The following is an 18,447-nucleotide window of genomic DNA, read 5'->3' as shown; positions in this document are numbered from 1 at the left end:
AGCACCCCTCACCCCCTACTGGACACCTCTTCGCGTCCGAGTCTGACTGCTCTCCAGTGTTGCGCCAGCAAGCTCTTCCAGAACCCCAGCTCTGCGCCACCCCCATTCTAAGTGGGCGGTGACCTCTGAACTCCACGGCACCGAGCTTGGAGCTTCTCCCGGGCATTTGGCCTGTATCTTGAGCGCTGCAAGGTGCCCAGCGCTGGGCTGAACCCTGGAGGATACAACACAACCAAACCCAAACTTTGGCCTCAGTCGATCCAGGAAGGAGGCATGGAAAACACCCTCACAGGCTCAGAGAGGGGAGGGAACATCCCGAGGTCACACAGCGCCAGAGCGATGGAGTCAGGATTCCCACCCAGGCGCCCTCAGGAGCTGCACTCTTAACCGATGTGTCACTCAGCTTCCCAATTCCAACCGCGATTCAGGCACAGTATTTCCTTATATGTTATTTACGAGTTTACTTTATTCCATGAGAAATCCACATTTATTGTAAAGGAATTGGAAAACACAGAGGAAAACATAAAGCCACCTACTCACCCATCGCCGAGAGCAAAACACTGCCTATACTTCAGTGAGTGACTTTGTCCACGCCCTTTTCTTTTTTTTTTTATTATTATTTTTTTTTTAACGTTTACTTATTTTTGAGACAGAGAGAGACAGAGCATGAACAGGGGAGGGGCAGAGAGAGAGGGAGACACAGAATCTGAAACAGGCTCCAGGCTCCGAGCCGTCAGCACAGAGCCCGATGCGGGGCTCGAACTCACGGACCGTGAGATCATGACCTGAGCCGAAGTCGGACGCTTAACCGACCAAGCCACCCAGGCGCCCCTGTCCACGCCCTTTTCTAAGGGCGTCACACATTCCTTTACAAGAATGCCTTCACGCTGTAAATGGTTTTATAATTTTTCTTCCTTCCCCTTACAATAAACCAGAAGCCTCTTTCTCCGCTAGCAAACGTTTGCCTACAGTGTTTTTAGTTAATTGTGAAGTGTTCCCTACAAACAGAAATATATATAAAATGCTGTGTACACTTTAAAATAAAAATAAAAAGGCACCTGAGTGTCCACTCCCTAGGTCAAGGAATAGAAGATTGCCAGCGCCCCAGGGGCCTCCTGGTATTCTGATTCCTCCCTGCCACCCCAAGATCACCTCTAACTGGACTTGTGTGTTAAACATGGCCGTGCTTTCCTTTAGAGTTCTGTTAATACCACCCAGCTATGACTCCCTGAGAACTCTATTGATTAGCTTTGAACAGCGGGGCAGCACAAAACTGGCTGGAGAGAGTGGGCATGACGGTCAGACCAGAGGAAGACCCCTCGGAAGGGAAGACTGGATCGGGCCTCTGACAAACATTGGCAAGAGCCCCTGAAGGGGCAGAGGGTAAGGTTGGGGGTGAGGCTCCCCTGCCGGCACGTCTGTGGCTGCGACATGGGCATTTCGCAGGAAATGGGCAGAGGCTTGGGCTTTTCTGCCTCGTTGCTTGTGAGCTCACCGGACCTGTATTCAGCTCTCAGGAGTAGGGGTGCACACTTCTGAGAGGGGGGAACAGGCAGCTGAGCCAGGCAGCAGGGAATGGAGGGGACAAGAGGGTCTCACCACCCTGTGATCCAGATCGGCCAAGTGCAGACAAGAATCTGGGCCGGGCTCACTGGGGATTCTGTTCCCAAGGAGGCAGCAGAGCCACTGCTAGGGTCTTGGTGATGGCAGCCCTCGTAGGCGTGGGGCACACATCATTCCGGGTCTCTCTTCGCCACCACCTCGGGGATGCCCTAGACCCCTTCTGCTGGCTGGCTCATTTCCTAGTTGGTTCCACCCATGTTTGTGCTGAGCCCATCCTCCAGGGGTTCTTGAGAAAGACTGTGTAGGAAGGGCCATTGTGAAATCTTGCATTCTAGGGGCGCCTGAGTGGCTCGGTCGGCTAACAGTCCAACTCTTGGTTTCTGCTCAGGTCATGATCTCACGGTTTCCTGAGTTCGAGCCCCGCATCAGGCTCCATGCTGACGGTGTGGAGCCTGCTTGGGATTTTCTCTCTCCCTCTCTCTGCCCCTCCCCTTCTCACACTGTCTCTGTCTCTCTCAAGATAAATAAACTCAAAAAGAAAGAAAAAGAAAGAAAGAAAGAAAGAAAGAAAGAAAGAAAGAAAGAAAGAAAGAAAAGAAAAGAAAAGAAAAGAAATCCAGGGGCGTCTGGGTGGCTCAGTCAATTAAGCGTCCAACTTTGGCTCAGGTCATGATCTCACAGCTCATGGGTTCAAGGCCCATGTCGGGGTCTGTGCTGACAGCTCGGAGCCTGGAGCCTGCTTCGGATTCTGTGTCTCCCTCTCTCTCTCTACCCCTCCCCTGCTCATGCTCTGTCTCTCAAAAATAAAATAAAAACATTAAAAAAATATTTTTTCAAAAAAAGAAATCTTGCCTTCTATCTCATGGTTAACTGATGCTTGGCTGAGGAAGAACTCAAAGTTGGAGACTGTTATCCATCCAGATCCTGAAGACATTCAGTCTTCCTGCTGACGCCGGGCTGATGAGCAGGCCGGAGTCATTCAGAGATTGGAGCCTTTGCATGTGACCTATTTTGTTCTTCCCGGAAGATTTTAAGACTTTTATCCCTAGAGGTCTGGACCGTCACAAGGGTAGTCCTCTATGGGGGTCTAATTTCATCCACTGTGCCTGTGCTCAGGGGGCCCTCCCATACGGGAAACTCGTACCCTTCGTTTTTCAGAAACTGAATTTCTTTTGGATGATTTCCTTCCCTCCATTTTCTCACTTCTCTTTCTGAAACCCTTGTTACTCAGAATCCTCGACCTCCTAGGCTGGTCCCGTAACTTCCTTTTCTCTTCCACTTCTCAAGGGCTTTTGGTTTTGGTTTGATTTTCGGATTTCAGGATTGTTATATTTTACCTAATGTGAGGTGTCCTCAACTTTCTCCTCCTGGCCTTCTATTGAGCTTTCCATTCCTGCTGTCCTCTTTTTAATTTCCAAGAGATTCTTATTTGTTTTCTAAATTTTTTTTATATATAATTTTGTGTTGATTTTGTTCATGGATACAGCACCTTCTCTTACCTCTCAACTATCTGTGATAGTTTTCTTAAAACAATTATTTTCTTCTCTTACCATAGTCTCTGAATCCCATGCATTGTGGGGTGTGTGTGTGTGTGTGTGTGTGTGTGTGTGTGTGTGTGTGTGTTCTGTTTGTAAGACGCTTTCCTCAGATGCTTGGGAATTTTGGGCTGGCTGCTCATGATTATGAGGAAAGAAAACACGTGTGTGGATAGTATTTGTTGGTTTAACACCACTGTAAGTTGGAACTTGTCTGGCCATTTGTCTGGGAACTTCCTGGATTGTCAAGATCTTTCAGATTTCCTCTTGAACTGGTCAGATTCCCCACGATCCTTGAGTCCCTTCCGTGGAGGGTAGGGGCCTGGCTCCAGGTTTCTGGGAGCTTAGTGGGGGAGAGCACTGGAGATCTCTGCATTCGGCCTTCAGTATCTAACCACTTTAGCAGAGTACCCACATTCACCATTGTCCCTGTCCAGTCCTTTCCAGAGCTAAACCCCAGATGTTTGCCAGATGAGGGAGGGGTTCCACTCAGTGGCTCGAGAGAGGGGCCTGAAGATCTAACTGTTTGGGGCACCCAGATGGCTCAGTTGGTTAAGCATCCTACTCTTGCTTTCAGCTCAGGTCATGATCTCACGGTTTGTGAGTTCGAGCCCCACGTCGGGCTCTCTGCTGTCAACACAGAGCCTGCTTCCGATCCTCTGTCCCCACCACCCTCTCTCTGCCACTCCCCCTCACGCTCTCCAAAATAAGCACTAATAAAATAAATAAATAAACAAAGATTGGGGTGCCTGGATGGCTCAGTCGGTTAAGTGTCTGACTTTGACTCAGGTCATGATCTGTGGAGTTTGAGCCCTGTGTCGGGCTCTGTACTGACAGCTCAGAGCCTGGAGCCTGCTTTGGATTCTGTGTCTCTCTTTCTCTCTGCCGCTCCCCTGCGCTCTCTCTCTTTCTCTCAACAATAAAAAAACTAAAAAAAATTGTTTTTAAATAAATATCTGTTCTTCAAAGATACCTTCAAGATACCTCTTTATTTTAATCTTCTTTCACCCCTAGGTCTATAAGCTGCCAGTTCCTAAGCTTTTGAGGAATCTGCTGATAAATAGGACTTGGTCACCTTTCCCCACTGTCAGGAGGGATTTGGCTATCCAGAGTTTATGAAGTCAGGTAATACTGGTCTTCCTTCTTTTCAGCTTCCAGAAGTTCTGTTGCAAGGGCCCTCTTTCTTGTTCTCCCTGTCCTTGCGGATTTACGTCTTTAAAAGATTCCTTTACTGTGAATTTATAGGCTTCTGGAGGCAGCGTGTGCTCTATTCATGTCTTAACCTGAAAACCTCCTCCACATCTTTGATGACCACAGAGTCATATAGATCTGCCGTAACCCGTTTAAGGAATCTCCTCTGGTCGAATATATGGCTTATTTCCACTTTTTCCTTGTTAAAAGCAAGGCTGCACTGGATGTTCTGAGAGTTAGGGCTTTGCACATGTGATTCTTAGGACGAACGCACTGAAGTAGATTTGCTGATGTAATTCTATCTGGATCTTTCTCATTATGATGTGTGTGTGTGTGTGTGTGTGTCTGTCTGTCTGTCTGTCTGTCTCCTGGGCTGGCAGGAAATGAGAGAGGAGCAGAGGGTAAGTGGGGTGAGGTCAGAGTTACACTCTCCCTGAGCAGCCTCACACTACGGCTCAGAAACCTATAACCCCCACTTCGAATGCCCCTTCTGTCTCCAACCACCTATCATTCAGTCTTTGTGCCTTTGCCCACTCACCTGTAAATTGAGGATAATAACAGCACCTATCCATCACTTCGTTGCCGTGAGGAATTAAACCAGCCAATAATGCCACGGGGTGCCTTGTTGGCTCAGTCAGTAGAGCAAGCGACTCTTGATCTCAGGGCCATGAGTTCAAGCCCTACATGGGGCATGGAGCCTACTTTAAAAATAAATTAAGGGGCGCCTGGGTGGCTCAGTCGGTTAACCGTCTGACTTCGGCTCAGATCATGATCTCCCTGGGTTTGTGAGTTCGAGCCGCGCGTCGGGCTCTGTGCTGACAGCTCGGAGCCTGGAGCCTGCTTCGGATTCTGTGTCTCCTCCTCTCTCTGCCCCTCCCATGCTCATGCTCTGTCTCTCCGTCTCAATAATAAATAAACGTTAATTAAAAAAATTAATCAATCAATTAATTAAATACATGCATATATACATACATACAAAATAAGCTAATGTCTGAAAAACATCCAGGGCTTTGTTCAATGGAACAGATACTCATTGGATGCTTACAGGTGCCTGTTCGGCTTGTAGACAAGATTCTTCGAGAGAGCTGTTCTCTGGTTTACCGCACAGAGCTGCTGAGAAATCAGGCAGGAGGAACAACGCGGAAGCGTCTCAACCGCCCTTCACAAGCTAGGTAGAAAGAGTGAGTATTACAGCGCGTTCGCCGTTCCTTCAATAACTACTTGCGCCGGCGGATGGCTGTGCGGTGCCCACCCTTACTCGGTCCGGCGCGGGTTCCCGCGAGCGCCTGGGTCACCCCAGGCCCCGGCGCGCAGCCGCACAGGCTCGCGGAGCCGGGGCGGAACCAGTAGCCGCGGAACCTTTCTTCCCGCCCCCCGGAAGACCCGGCCCGCCCGGCGGGAAATGCGACAAGGACCGCGCCGCGCCGCGCCGCGCCGCGCAGCCCTCACTGAGCCTCGGTCGCCACGGTAACGCACCGGGGGCAGCGGCCTCGCCATGAGCGTGCGGGTCGCGCGGGCTGCGTGGGCCCGGGACTGGGGCGCGGGCTGCCGCCGGGGCGCTTCGAACTTCCCGCTGCCTCCGCCGGGCGCCGTGAACGTGGCGGAGCTGCTGCGAGATGCCACAGCCGCGGAGGAAGGGCCCCGGGAGGCGGCGGCGCGGCGGCGGCGGCCGCCGGGCCAGTGCTCGGTGCTGCTCTTCCCGGGCCAGGGTAGCCAGGTGGTGGGCATGGGCCGGGGGCTGCTCGGCTACCCGCGCGTCCGCGAGCTCTACGCCGCCGCCCGCAGCGTGCTGGGCTACGACCTGCTGGAGCTGAGCCTGCACGGGCCGCAGGAGGCCCTGGACCGCACCGTGCACTGCCAGCCCGCCGTCTTCGTGGCTTCGCTGGCCGCCGTCGAGAAACTGCATCACCTGCAGCCCGCGGTGAGGCCCGGCCCTGCGCGAGCTCCGCCAGCCAGGCCAGGACGCACCTGCCAGGCCCCAGTGCTCCCACGTCTGATGCACGGGGCACATTCCCACCGAGTTCCCCCTCGGCGCCAGGCGCTGTTCTAGGCGCTGGGGATACAGCCCTGAACAAAACAGGGATCCGTGCCCTAGGGGAGCCTGCGTGTTCGGGGAAGGGAGATAGATAATGAAGAAGAACTATTTGTGTCAATGCCATAGCATGTTGCATAGGGTGTACTAGAAAGGAAAATAGAGCAGGGAAAGGGGTTGGGAAGTCGAGGGCTGGGCTGCAATTTTAAATAACCCTAGTCATTTGTTGACTACCAAATTATTTTAAAATTTTTTTTAACTTTTTTTTAAATTATTTATTTTTGAGAGATAGAGACAGAGCATGAGCGGGGGAGGGACAGAGAGAGAAGGAAGCAGAATCCGAAGCAGGCTCTAGGCTCTGAGGTGTTAGCAAAGAGCCCGATGCGGGGCTTGGACCCACGAAACTGTGAGATCATGACCTGAGCGGAAGTCAGCAGCTTAACCTACTGAGCCACCCAGGCGCCCCATTACTGAATTATTTTAGAAGGATTAAACTTCAACCTTAAATGAAGGATCATGAGGAGAAGGAGGTGCGAGAATGTCACTTCACTTGAAGGTGTGAATTGACTGCTGTTACTATTTAATGATATCGGAACAGGAAATGTGAAGCCCTACTTTACAGCCTTTGTGCTCACAACCTGGTGAGGTAAATACAGTTACTTTGTGGATGAGGGAAGGTGACTCAGAGACACTAACAGACTTAGTGGAGTGGTCCTGTTGAGTCGTGGTGGTAACAACTCACCCTGGGCCAGGTCTGTGCTTCAGCAACTCAGAGACATGATCTTTGCATAACCTTCTCAGTAGTCCTGTGAGGTAGGTTCTGCCCTGTCCCCATTCCACAGACAGGATAACTGAGGCTCAGAGAAGTTAGGGAACCCTCCCAGGCTAAGAATCAAATCCAGCTCTGACTCTGAGACATGCTCTTCTCTCCTTAGCTCCCTCCAGCTCCGTCGGGCCTTAGGGGCATCTCCAGGGTGGAGGCAAGAGAGTCCAGAGCCCTGGGTTGGAGTCCCAGCTCACCACAGAACCAGCTAGCAGGCTTTAACTTGCCTGGCCAGGAAAGGTCCTCATCAGTAGGAGGAGCGCCCTCTTCTAGCTGGAGCGCCGGGCCAGCGGCTCCTGGCTTCTGGAGCCTCTCCACACCCTGCCAGCTCTCAGGTGCAGAGCCCCAGACTGAACCCCCCCCCCCCCCCCCAAGAACTTGGCCTCATGTCCTGCCTCTGTCACCACAGGTTATTGAGAACTGTGTTGCTGCTGCTGGATTCAGTGTGGGAGAATTTGCAGCCCTAGTGTTTGCCGGAGCCATGGAATTTTCTGAAGGTACCCAGGAAGGGGTTTGGTTGTGTGCTGGGGTATTCTCTTGCTGGGCTCAACTGGGGACAAAGGACACTGCCAGAGACCATTCTAGAGCCACTCGGGTGATAGAGGAGCACATAGATGAGAATAGCATGGGAACCCGAGGACCAGACTTTACCTTGATTCCCTTTTAAGCCTGAAGGGTTCCTTGGGGATTTTCTTTCTTTTTGGAATCTCCTGAACTCTGCTTGCTTGACTGCCCTGCACCCTGTCCTGGGTGTTCTCAGTCCACTCACACACCACAGTGCCTGTCACGTGATAGGTGTTCAGCAGACAGTCCCGGAATGAAAAAGGGTAATTGACTGTTTGATCTTGAACCTGTCAGTTTCACTTCTTTTTTTTTTTTTTTTAAATATGTATTTATTTCCTAAGTATTTCCTTTCCTTCCTAAGAGTTTTGCTCATAAACTGTTTCACCTATAGTTAAATATGGGCAGAGGACTTGAACAGACTTTTCTCTCAAGAAGACATACACATGGCCAACAGGCACATGAAAAGATGTTCCAACATCACTCAGCATTGGGGAAATGCACATCAAAACCACACTGAGATACCACCTCATACCCACTAGGATGGCTTTAACTAAAATAATAATAATAGTAGTAATCATGAGCGTTGGCAAGAATGGAAAAATAGGACCCTCAGACATCGCTGGTGAGACTGTAAACCAGTGCGGCCTCTGTGGAGGACAGTTTGGCAGTGTTCCTGAAGAAGTTACAAATAGAATTACCCTGTGGCCCAGTGATTCTACCCATAGGTACATACCTGGGAAATAAAAACGTGTCCACACAGAAAAACCTGTACACGGATGTTCATAAAAGTGTTCATTATTCGCAATGGCCAACAGATGGAAACAACCCGTATGTCCATCATCAGATGATGAACAAGTTGTGCTCTGGCCACGTCAGGGAGTATTATTCAGCCATGACGAGGAGTAGAGCGCTGATACATGGTGCAACGTGGATGAGCCTCAAAAGCATGCTCAGTAGAAGAAGTTGGACACAAAAGGTCACATGTTATGTGACCCCTTTTCTATGAAATATCCAGAATTTGCAAACCCACAGAGACAACAGATGACAGGTTACTGGAGGTGGAGGAAAGGAGAAGTGGGGAGAGGTTACTTAGCAGATACGGGGTGTTTTATGGAAACAACAAAAACCACTGAATTATACACTTGAAACTGGCTTTTACTGCATTTTACTTTGATGCAGCGTTATGGCACTATTAAGGAAGCGATAAGAAATGTTGCATATTCACACATCCTAATAAAACTATTTTATACGTACGTAGTTTTATGTGCACATAATTTGCAGGATCAGAGCATATGTGTATTCCTGGTTTTATTTCGCTTGACGTTTTGCATGCTTACTTAATGCCTGCATGGGAGGACGTGCAATACTGTCTTCTACCTCCTACCTCAGGCCGTCTCTGTATCCGCTCCGCAGCCTTACCTGTGTAAGGGGCCGGCAAGCCAGTACAAATGAGTGTATGTGCCAAGTGAAGGAACATGCGTGAGAAAGGGTGCAGGGGGTGCCCCTCACACCTCTGTTGTCCCAGCAAACCCTGGACTGGTCCCTTACCCTCTCCTTGGCCCGGTCACCCCCCCACCCGCCAGGGAGCAGACCCAGGACCAGGACGATGGACGTCCAGAGGTTACAGGCCCCTCTTACGTCACGGTCAGCGGAGTTGCCTGGCCTGTCCTCTCACCTTGCACTTGAGCTGCACTGACCCGGGAGCTCTGCATTTCGGCTTGTCTGCCTTGGCGGTGTCCTTGTTCTCCAGCCCCAAGTGGGGGCAGCAAAGCCGGATTTATGAGAATCCTGTACTGTTGCAACACCAATTCCCAGTTTTCACAACAATCCAGGCTGATGAGATCTTCTCATCCTGATTTTACTAAAAATTGGACCCGGGAGGTCGTGACTTGCCCGAAGCAGTACAGCTCAAAGTCTGTTCCTTTGCACCGGGGCTTCTCAACAGCAGCACTGTTGACGTTTGGGGCCGGACATTCCATGTTTGGGGTGGGGCTGTGCGCCGCAAAATGTCAAGCGGCATCTCTGGCTTCCGCCCGCCAGATGCCGGTAGCACGCGCACATGCCCCCCCGACAGCCCCCACACTCCGCTCTTGTGACAGTAAGTGTCTCCAGACACCGCCCTGAGGCAGAATCACCCCTGGTTAAGAACCACCATTGTACATCAAGCCGGCTTTGAGGCCGGGAGCTCCGTGCTTTAATTTCTATGGTGCCAAGGACGCCCCCACCCTTTTCGTGATGGCAGTACCGCCCCTGTGTCATGGGTACAGATGTAGTGGAACTGTGGCCTCGCGGACTGGTGACAGATACCACCGTCTGCGTCTCCAGCCCGCAGTGTGGAACTTGTGCTTTGTCTTTCGGGTCCGGGCATCCCTCCTTCCTCATGTGCCCTGATCGTTCCAAATGCGCTTCTCTCCGGATAGGTTTGCATGCGGTGAAAATCCGAGCTGAGGCCATGCAGGAAGCCTCGGAAGCTGTCCCCAGTGGGATGCTGTCTGTCCTTGGCCAGCCTCAGTCCAAGTTCACCTTCGCCTGTTTGGAAGCCCGGGAGCACTGCAAGACTTTGGGCATAGAGAACCCCGTGTGTGAGGTGGCCAGCTACCTCTTTCCTGATTGCAGGGTGATCTCAGGACACCTGGAGGTTGGTGTTGATGGGAACAGCCTTCATAGACCCCAGTCCAGCCCGGAAGGTTCCACCCACACTCGTGAGCCCACGGTGGCGTGATGGGCGCTCTGCCCAGCCGTGGCCTTTGGGAAGTACTTGAGGGCCAGCAGGGGGCAGAGTCAGGGGTAGCACTGCAGAAAGGCAAGAGGCTGGGCTACTGTCCCCACCCTGCCACGCATAGATGAGGACCTTGGGCAAATAACCAGATCACCTGGCCCTCGTGGAAGGTAAGGGGCTGGACCAGGTGATCCAGGGCCTTCCTGTCAATTCTGCGATTCTCACAACCTCTGATCTGGTTGCTTTCTTGGCGACAGAGAAGCCATTCTTGCCAGGTTGCTCCCTCCTGCTGCGTCTTTTCTTAGGTGTCTGTTTTTGTCCCGAGTTCATTTTCTTTCCTTCTGTCCTTCCTTCCATTCACTGTGTTTCCAGACGTCTCCCGAGCAGCTCCTCTGTAATGAGCACTGAGGGTACACAAACTGACAAGCCGTGAACAGGTGACCTCAGGTTTGGGGCATAGCAAGGGTCAGGCTGGCTCCCAGAAGGCCTGAGGCACCACCAGGAGTGGTGCTGGGAGGGTAAGTTTGCAGGGGGAGGGCGTCTCAGCGGAGAGGCAGGGAGCCACCACGGGAAAGGGCCTGGCCCAGGGGATGCCAGGTGGGTCCGCACAGGGTCCCACCAGGGGCTGCAGGGGCGGGCCCGTGCCTACCCGACTCGTCCCGGCCCTGCGGCCAGTCTCTGCTCCACAGAAGCATGTTCTACACATGAGGAAGCTGAGGCAGAGAGAGCGGCCAGTGCTTAGAGATGGTGGAGGCAGAATGGAGCTCCGGTCTGTCTCATTCTGGAACCTTCTTCCTCCACTTGACTGCGCTCAATCCATCATCCCTGTGAGGCCTTGCCCATGTGCCCGATGTCTTTGTGAATCTCCTCTGAACCAGTGAGAGCCACGGTCCCTCTTGTGCTCTGAGATGACGGGAAGACCAGTGACTGTGGCCCCACGTTCATCATGGAGCTGCTTGCTCATTCCCATTCACAGCCTCGGCAGGGCCCGGAGTGGGCCAGGAGGGCCTCCCAAGTCAGGGCCGGTGTCTCCCTCAGGAGCTCCCGGACAGTCGGGTACGCAGGATGACGACTCCCCGGGCTCCCGGGTTTGGCCCTGTGGGGGGTTCGGAAGTGCCACAGCAGAGAGCTCAGGCGAGGGCGGGGTCTCCCTGAGCAGGCAGTCCCTGTGCAACGGCTGATGTGACAAAACTCCTTGGCCTCTGCTAAACCGGCGCCTGGGCCAAGGGCCAGCCGCAGAGGAGCCCGCTGCACCGAGGCCGTGGCCTCGAGTCCTGTGGCCCTAACCTCGGACTTGAGCTGGATGAGTCCAGAGACCTCGCGTGGAAGGATGCCGAATGACGCAGGAAGTGCCACAGAGTAGCCATCCGTGTCGACACCGCTGCCCAGGCGGTCCGGGCACGGTGGGAAGGCCTGTGTTCGGAGGGGGCTCCTGGGTGCCCCTCAGTGGCGGGGGGACGAGGGAGAGGGATGGTGATGTGAAGCGTCAGGACAGGCTGGACTCTGCTGCAGTGACAGCCAGCCCGACCCCTCACTGCTTCCCGCAGACGTGGCTCACACTTCGGGTACAGCGTGCTGAGCGGTGCTGAGTTGACGGGCTCCCGGCACAGGACACCGAGACGCGGCGAGCCACAGGCTGCGTCGGCCGTGCCCGGGTAGACGAAGTACACTCGTGCAGGGAGGGCCCCAGGGACGGGTGAACGAGTGCCATCCAGCCAAAACTCGAATCCTTCTGCCCTTTGGGGACACAAAGAGCCATCCTGTTACGTACTTTTTTCCAGTGGACGTGGATGGGCTTGGCCTACAAAATCCTTGCTAACCCGTATATAGTGCTTGTGTGCCAAGCAGAGTTCTCCTTAGTAGCCTGGGAGGTAACTATTGTCATTATCCCCATTTCACAGAAGAGGGAACTGAGGCACGGAGAGGTAAGGCAAAACTGCCCAAGGTCATACAGCTGCTGTGACCGAGGCTTCCCTTCGGTCTTCTGGGGAACGGCTGCCCAGCCTCTGAGCCGCTGCGGGTGGGGACAGCCTGGAGAGACCAGGCCGGACAGACGGTTTAGTGCCCTGGAAGCCCCGCAGCAGATCCCAGTGGAGGGCCGTCGGGGTGGCAGGACCTGGGCTGTGTCCAGAGGGTATAGGGTCCCTTAAGAATATTTACTACTTTTTAAATATTTGCAAATGCCGTTGTTTGCAAACAGTCCCAAGTTGGGGCGGGTTGGCCAGGGAGGCCCCTTCTGAGCTGAGACCCCCTTCAGGAGAAGGCTTTTGGCTTCTGGGAGACAGAGCTCTTTTCTTCTCTAGAGAAAGCTCAGAAGAAGGGGTTCCAATAGAAGGAAACGAATCTTGGAGCCTCCCGCATTTTTCTCTTGAGGTTTACGGAGTATAAGAAAAGAGGCTCACGAACAATTTCGGAGGGTAGCTGACAGATCGTTGAAAACCAGCCGTGTGTCCCAGCCTCTCACACCTCCCGTCGGGTCACCTCCCAGCGGCCTGGCGCAGCAGGTGCAGTTGTGCTCGTTTTACGGATGCAAACAGTTCAGAGAGGTTGAGTGACTTCCCCTGGGCCCCCAAGGTGCGTAGGAGGCGCGCTGGGAGGGACCGCGCTTCCCAGCCCCGCGGTGGTCACCTGCACGGTAGCTGTGCGAGTGGCCGCGCCCCAGAGGGGGACTCGCAGGGTGCCAGCTGCACGGCCGGTTTGAACTGGAGCAAAGAGGGGAGGGAGCCTGTCCTTCACGGCTGTTTGTCGGACGGACAGGTGTGGGCGTGCGGGGATAGCAGCTCCCGCACGGGTGCCGCTGGCGACCGTCTCCCCCTGTGCCTCTCCCCCTAGGACGGCCTTGGCTGAAACTCCCTTTCCCGTCCTTCCAGGCCCTGCAGTTCCTCCGGAAGAATTCCTGCAAGTATCACTTCAGACGCACCAAGATGCTGCCGGTTAGCGGTGGGTTCCACACCCGCCTAATGGAGCCGGCCGTGGAGCCCCTGGCCCGAGCTTTAAAGTCGGTCGGTATGAAGGAGCCTCTGGTTTCCGTCCACTCAAACGTCGACGGGAACAGGTACAGGCATCCGAAACACATCCGGAAACTGCTGGCGCGGCAGGTGGTCTCCCCGGTAAAGTGGGAGCAGACGATGCACGCCGTCTACGGGAGGAGAAAGGGCACGGAGTTCCCCGAGACTTTCGAAGTAGGGCCGGGGAAGCAGCTGGGCGGCATCCTCAAGAGCTGCAACCTGCAGGCCTGGAGGTCCTATGGGCACGTGGACGTTCTGGAGGACCCGGAGGACAACGGGACCTAGCCTGGCCCTGCAGGAGGGAGGGGGAGGGGGCCCCCCGGGAGGGGCTGCAGCGGGGGGGGGGGGGGGGGGGCTGGACCGCCCCCTCCTGCAGGCTTCCTCCTCCCGGAGTGATGGGGAGGCGTGGCCTGCAAAGTGCTTTGAATGCCGCATAAAAAGCGCTGCAAGTATTTCTCCAGCTGACGGGGTGCACGTCTCCTTTTCTCCCCCTGGGGCGTGTGCGGTGCTGGGGGGAAAGATGCCAGGAAGTCTTGGCGGGGTCTGGCTCCTCCCGCGCCAGCCCTGCCTGGGGGCACGGGGGCGCCTCTGTGAAGTGGGCAGACACCGCCAGGCTGGCAGGTGGGCCCAGGGACTGCGAGGCTGGGCCTGTTGCCCTGTGGGTGCCGTGGGCATACCGGCGTGGCCACGAGGCAGGCCGGTGCCACGCGGGCTCCTCCGCTGCCCTGGCAGCCCGTGGACACCCATCGCCAGAACCTTCGCACTTTTGTCACTGAATGCAAAGGGCTTCAAGACACGGTCGGCTTTGACAGCCATTCTGTCCACCCCGTCCATCACTTAGCAGTTGGGAGACCCGGGGCGACATTCGTTTGCTTACCCAACAGATAGTATTGAGTGTCTGCTGTATGCCTGTGAACGAGTGGCCCCTGCCCTGGTGGGGAAGAGGGTCCTTAGCGAGGCGGGAGGGGTCTGAGGAGGCTGGCCGGGGGCCCTGTTGCCTCCCCCACCCCCAGGCGTCCCTTCACACGGTGATCGCCGGGTGTCTACTGTGCGCCCGTGACCCAGCCTGGCACGGGCGATCCTCACTGAGCTTCCCCGCCGGCCCCACAGCGGGAGCAAAGTGCGGGTTCTCTGTGGACGCAGCTCCTGCACTGATACTGAGGGGTAATCCTAAGCTTCTCGGTGGCTTTTTCATGGATCAGCGATAGCGGAAAAACATTGGTAAGAAACCGCCGCGTTTGTCTGGAAATGTTGCTGTTGTGTGGGCACGTGTCAAATCCTGGATAGGTTTCTCCTTTTGAATTCAGCAGTGTTTCTCAACGGGGGCCCCATTGGCCTCTGGGCGGAACTGGACTGCATCGTGGGGGACTGTGGCGCACAACGTGGACAGCCGTCCCGGCTCCTGGCCGCTCCACGCCCATAGCGCTTCCAGGCATCGTGACCCCCACGCGCCCACGTGTGTCCGCAGCCCCAGAGAACCCCTGCAGATACGACCACGAACCCGGTTTTCACCCTGGCCTGAAGGTGACCGCTCTTTGGAGTTCAGCGACGAAGTAACTCTCTCTTAAAATTTTGTTGTGGAAATTTTCAAATATTCACAGAGAACCTTGCTGTTATTTTTAAATAATTGCCAAGTCCGTTTGAACCCTCTTCACCGAGGGCTTCCCTCGCAGGCAGCCTTGGGAGACCATGCTCTCCAGGCCAGGCTTTCGTTCTCTGGCCACGCAGTGGGGGGAATGGTGCCGCAGACTTTCGTTCGGCCCCGAGGAACGCGGTCCCACAGGAGGGGGGAGCTGGAGAAGCGGGAGCTGAGACTTCCCACGTGGCAGGCCTCACTGCCTCTCTGGGCCACGGCCCTTCTCCTCGGGGGTCTGGGATGGCGCTACCAGGTCCTTAGGTCCTCCGGTCCAAGCCAGAGGAGGGGGATGGAACAGCAGTCAAGGGACATATGGTCCTACCTTAAAGAAGGTTCCAGGAAGCTGGCAAGATCTCTCTGCGCCGTAGTGGGGGGGGGACAGAAAGATGAAAGCAGGCAGTGTTCACCTCCACTGGGGGAGACCCGGGCTGGGCGGCCCCTCGCCCACCCTGCTCCTGCAGACTTGGAGTCTGGGTGAGTCACGAGGTGCGGAGAGTCATGGGGGAGCCCAGGGTCTGGGTGGTGGTGGAAATTGCGTCCGGCTCCTTGGCAGGATGCGGGTCGGTTCGCGCCCCCCCCCCCCCCGAGGAAAATACCCTGTGCCATAGTTGGTCCCACGGTGCCGGCCCACCCCGAGGCAGGAATCCCACCTGCCACCGCGTTCGGGTCCCTCGCTACCAGAGACCCTTGGCCCGTTGGTCCTCCCGGCAGCTTGCCTCCCTCAGTCCGCCAGGGGCCGGGGGCCGCTTCCCTGCCTGGCGGGACCGGGTTTCCCTGGGCACCTTCTAAGAGAATCCGGTCTTGCTGCCTCACGTGCGGAAATGCTGCCTGGACCCAAGGCCTTGATCAAAAGCCTCTGAAACCGCAAAGAGGGGGCCCCTCGTGCCTCCGCAGCCTCATCCCCTCCTCTGGGAAAGTACTTCCTGTCTCCCCAGGGGGTCAGGGTCCATGTCCACCCTGTGGCAGTGGGACCCTGTGGTCCCCTGGGACCTGCTGCAGAGGCCCAGGAGACAGGGGCGTCACGCAGAGATGCTTCAGGAATCATGAGGCCCCCGGGCGACCACGCGGTCTGCCCCCTGCCGGGGAGGGACGGGCCTCCGGTCCTGCCTTTTGGCGGTTGTTGGGAGAGTGACTTCCGGTAACACTGTCGCTCAGCTGTCTGTCTGCAGCTGGTGCAAGTTGCCGCGTGGATGAACCAGACTGGGTTTGGCTGCGCCCCCTTCCCCGTCTGTGGGCCTCAACCTCGGCATCTTACTGCCCGGACCGGCTCACGTTGGTGGTCAGAGGACCCCAATTGGATCGGGGATCGGCGGATCCTGGTGCCACTTTGGTCGAGCCTCCTCCTTCTCTGGGCCTCAGTTTCCCCACCTGGAGGGGTGGGCTTTCTTGAGGAGACAAGTAAAGTGCTGGCTCCAGACGGCCGCAGTCGCGTCGGCTCGGGGGGTCGAGAGGCCGCCACCTCGCGTGGGGGCGCAGACGCTGGGGCCGGCTCATCAAGGCCCCGGGGTTGGCACGAACGGAGTAGACACTGGCCGCGGCCACCTCCCTCGTGCTCGGGAGGGTCTCCCCGGCTTGGGGCCTTTGTACGTGCTGCTGCCAGTAGCTGGGTGACCCTTCCCCTCTCGTCTTCGCCACAGCCGGCGTCTCCAGACGGGCCCGGTCTTCCGTGGCTCGTCCACCCCGGCCCCGCCATTGTCTCAGTCCTTTCCCGCCTTCGGAACACAGCCCGCAGGTCTTAGCTTATCTGCGTGTGCTTTTTTCCCTCCCGAAAAACAATGGGAGATTTGAGGGACCAGGTATTCACACCCCCAGGACCTGTGCCCAAGCCTAGCACAGTAGGGGCTCCTCCGGTGTCCATGGGTGCGAGTATCACAAACCCTAGGACGCTGGGGAGGGGTCCCCAAGTTCCTGCAGGGGGGAGCCACTGCATCAGCTACACCCGGGGGCTCCATGAACAGCATTTCCTTTCCCTCCGCTCTCTGAAGCACCCCAAACTCCTGGAGAAGCCACGGGCACCCCTGGCCACATCTAACCTCTAAGCTGGGTACGTGGTTGGGTGGGCAATTCTGTCCCCACACTTTAGGGGAGAGCAAGCTGGTGGTCACAGAAGACTTCTCAGAAGAGGTGCCTCTAGGGGTACCTGGGTGGTCAGTCGGTTAAGCGTCCAACTTTGACTCAGGCCTGATCTCCTGGTTCGTGAGTTCGAGCCCCGCGTCGGGCTCTGGGCTGACAGCTCGGAGCTCGGAGCCTGCTTCAGATTCTGTGTCTCCCTCTCTCTCTCCAAAAATAAATAAGAACATTAAAAAAATGCAAAAAAACAAAAAACAAAAAAGAGGTGCCTCTAGAACGGGTCTAGCCACGGCCCGACCTACCGATTATGCAGTGGATCCCCAGGGCCTTAGGGTCAGGGCACCCACACAGGGCAAGCCCTGGGTCACTCCCAGGTCTCCAAGCTCAGTGGTGCCTGTCTGGGGATGGAGTGTTCTTTGGGTGGAGCGAGGGGTCAGGATGGAACATTCCCAGCGAGGACCTGGGAACTGGGGGATTCTGGGCCTGCCCTGCGAAGCCTGGGGAGGGCCTGACATAGCCCCAAGGGACAACTGACACAGGAGAAGGAGGGGAAATCAGGCCTCAAGACTGTGAAGGGCCAGACCTTACAGAGCTGCAGCCTGGGAGGCCCAGTGGTGGCTGGGAGGGTCCCTTCAGTTGTGAGGGTGGGAGGGGGCAGCTGGAGTGGGCAGGACCTGACCAGCCTGGCTGGAAGGTGGGGCGCAGCACGGCTCTGGAGTTGAATGGAGGGCAGGGAAGGCTCCCCAAGCCTAGGCCCTGGAGGGGACAGCAAGGGGAGGCTGGAGAAGATGGGGGGCTGAGGGGCTGGAGGCAAGTGGCTCACCCCAGCCCAGCGTTGGCATCTGAGATCGGGGACTGTGGGTGGAGGTGCAGGGAGTCAGAGCACAAGTTCTGGGAGGAGGGCCTGGCGGTCTAGAAAGAGCACTAGGCTTAGGCCTGGGGCAGTCTGAGCCCGCACGGTGGGAAGCCTGGCCCTGGTGCCCCTTCTCCCCCGCCCCTCGCACCTATGTGAGTAGCCCCACAGGCTACACGGCCAAACACGGGGAGGGTAGGCAGCCCAATTATAAGAGACTGACAGCCCAAAGGAAATAATCCCTAACAGTAGGTTTCAGGCACCAGGCAGGGCTGAGGAGTAAACCTGATCGTGTTGGGCCTAACTCTGACAGCAGGTGCAGGAAAGAGCCTGCAGGCTGTGTGATCACGCGCAGGTGGCTGGGCGCCCGCCCCGCCCTTTCTCCGCCCGCTCCCCTTGCCCCCCTTTACCCGCCTTGACTCTCCTGCGCGGGGCAAGAGGAGCCCATGCTGC

At 56.0% G+C, this 18,447-nt stretch overlaps 1 protein-coding gene across 8 annotated transcripts; it reads left to right on the top strand.

Annotated features, from left to right (window-relative positions):
* The first annotated feature begins 5,716 nt into the window (after positions 1–5,716).
* Positions 5,717–15,035, top strand: MCAT (malonyl-CoA-acyl carrier protein transacylase). Of its 8 annotated transcripts, none has more exons than XR_006205160.1 (6): positions 5,717–6,210; positions 7,554–7,641; positions 10,129–10,346; positions 13,298–13,482; positions 14,546–14,656; positions 14,759–14,842. XR_006205160.1 is itself a non-coding variant. In XM_042948042.1 (5 exons), exons 1-5 carry the CDS (start codon positions 5,785–5,787, stop codon positions 14,856–14,858), a joined length of 1,017 nt encoding a protein of 338 aa, XP_042803976.1. In that variant the 5' UTR covers positions 5,717–5,784; the 3' UTR covers positions 14,859–15,035. The 8 variants fall into 8 exon arrangements, 5 of the variants coding, with proteins under 5 accessions (XP_042803976.1, XP_042803977.1, XP_042803975.1 ...); XR_006205161.1 differs by lacking the exons at positions 14,546–14,656; positions 14,759–14,842 and adding exons at positions 10,800–12,352; positions 12,801–12,931 and having other exon boundaries at positions 13,298–13,384; XR_006205162.1 differs by lacking the exons at positions 14,546–14,656; positions 14,759–14,842 and adding an exon at positions 12,801–12,931 and having other exon boundaries at positions 13,298–13,384.
* The last annotated feature ends 3,412 nt before the right edge of the window (positions 15,036–18,447 follow it).

Source organism: Panthera leo, chromosome B4 (genome assembly GCF_018350215.1).
Source record: "Panthera leo isolate Ple1 chromosome B4, P.leo_Ple1_pat1.1, whole genome shotgun sequence".
In the NCBI taxonomy this organism is placed as follows: domain Eukaryota; kingdom Metazoa; phylum Chordata; class Mammalia; order Carnivora; family Felidae; genus Panthera; species Panthera leo.
Note: the sequence above shows the minus strand (reverse complement) of the source record. Positions and strands in the feature narration are given on the sequence as shown.

What these genes read in the sequence shown, in the direction of transcription:
- MCAT (XM_042948041.1), top strand. Translation starts at nt 5,785, where the DNA reads ATGAGCGTGCGGGTCGCGCGGGCTGCGTGGGCCCGGGACTGGGGCGCG. An exon ending in TGCATCACCTGCAGCCCGCG is followed by an intron (nt 6,211 to 7,553) that starts GTGAGGCCCGGC and finishes CTGTCACCACAG; the next exon opens with GTTATTGAGAACTGTGTTGC. An exon ending in TGATCTCAGGACACCTGGAG is followed by an intron (nt 10,347 to 13,297) that starts GTTGGTGTTGAT and finishes CCGTCCTTCCAG; the next exon opens with GCCCTGCAGTTCCTCCGGAA.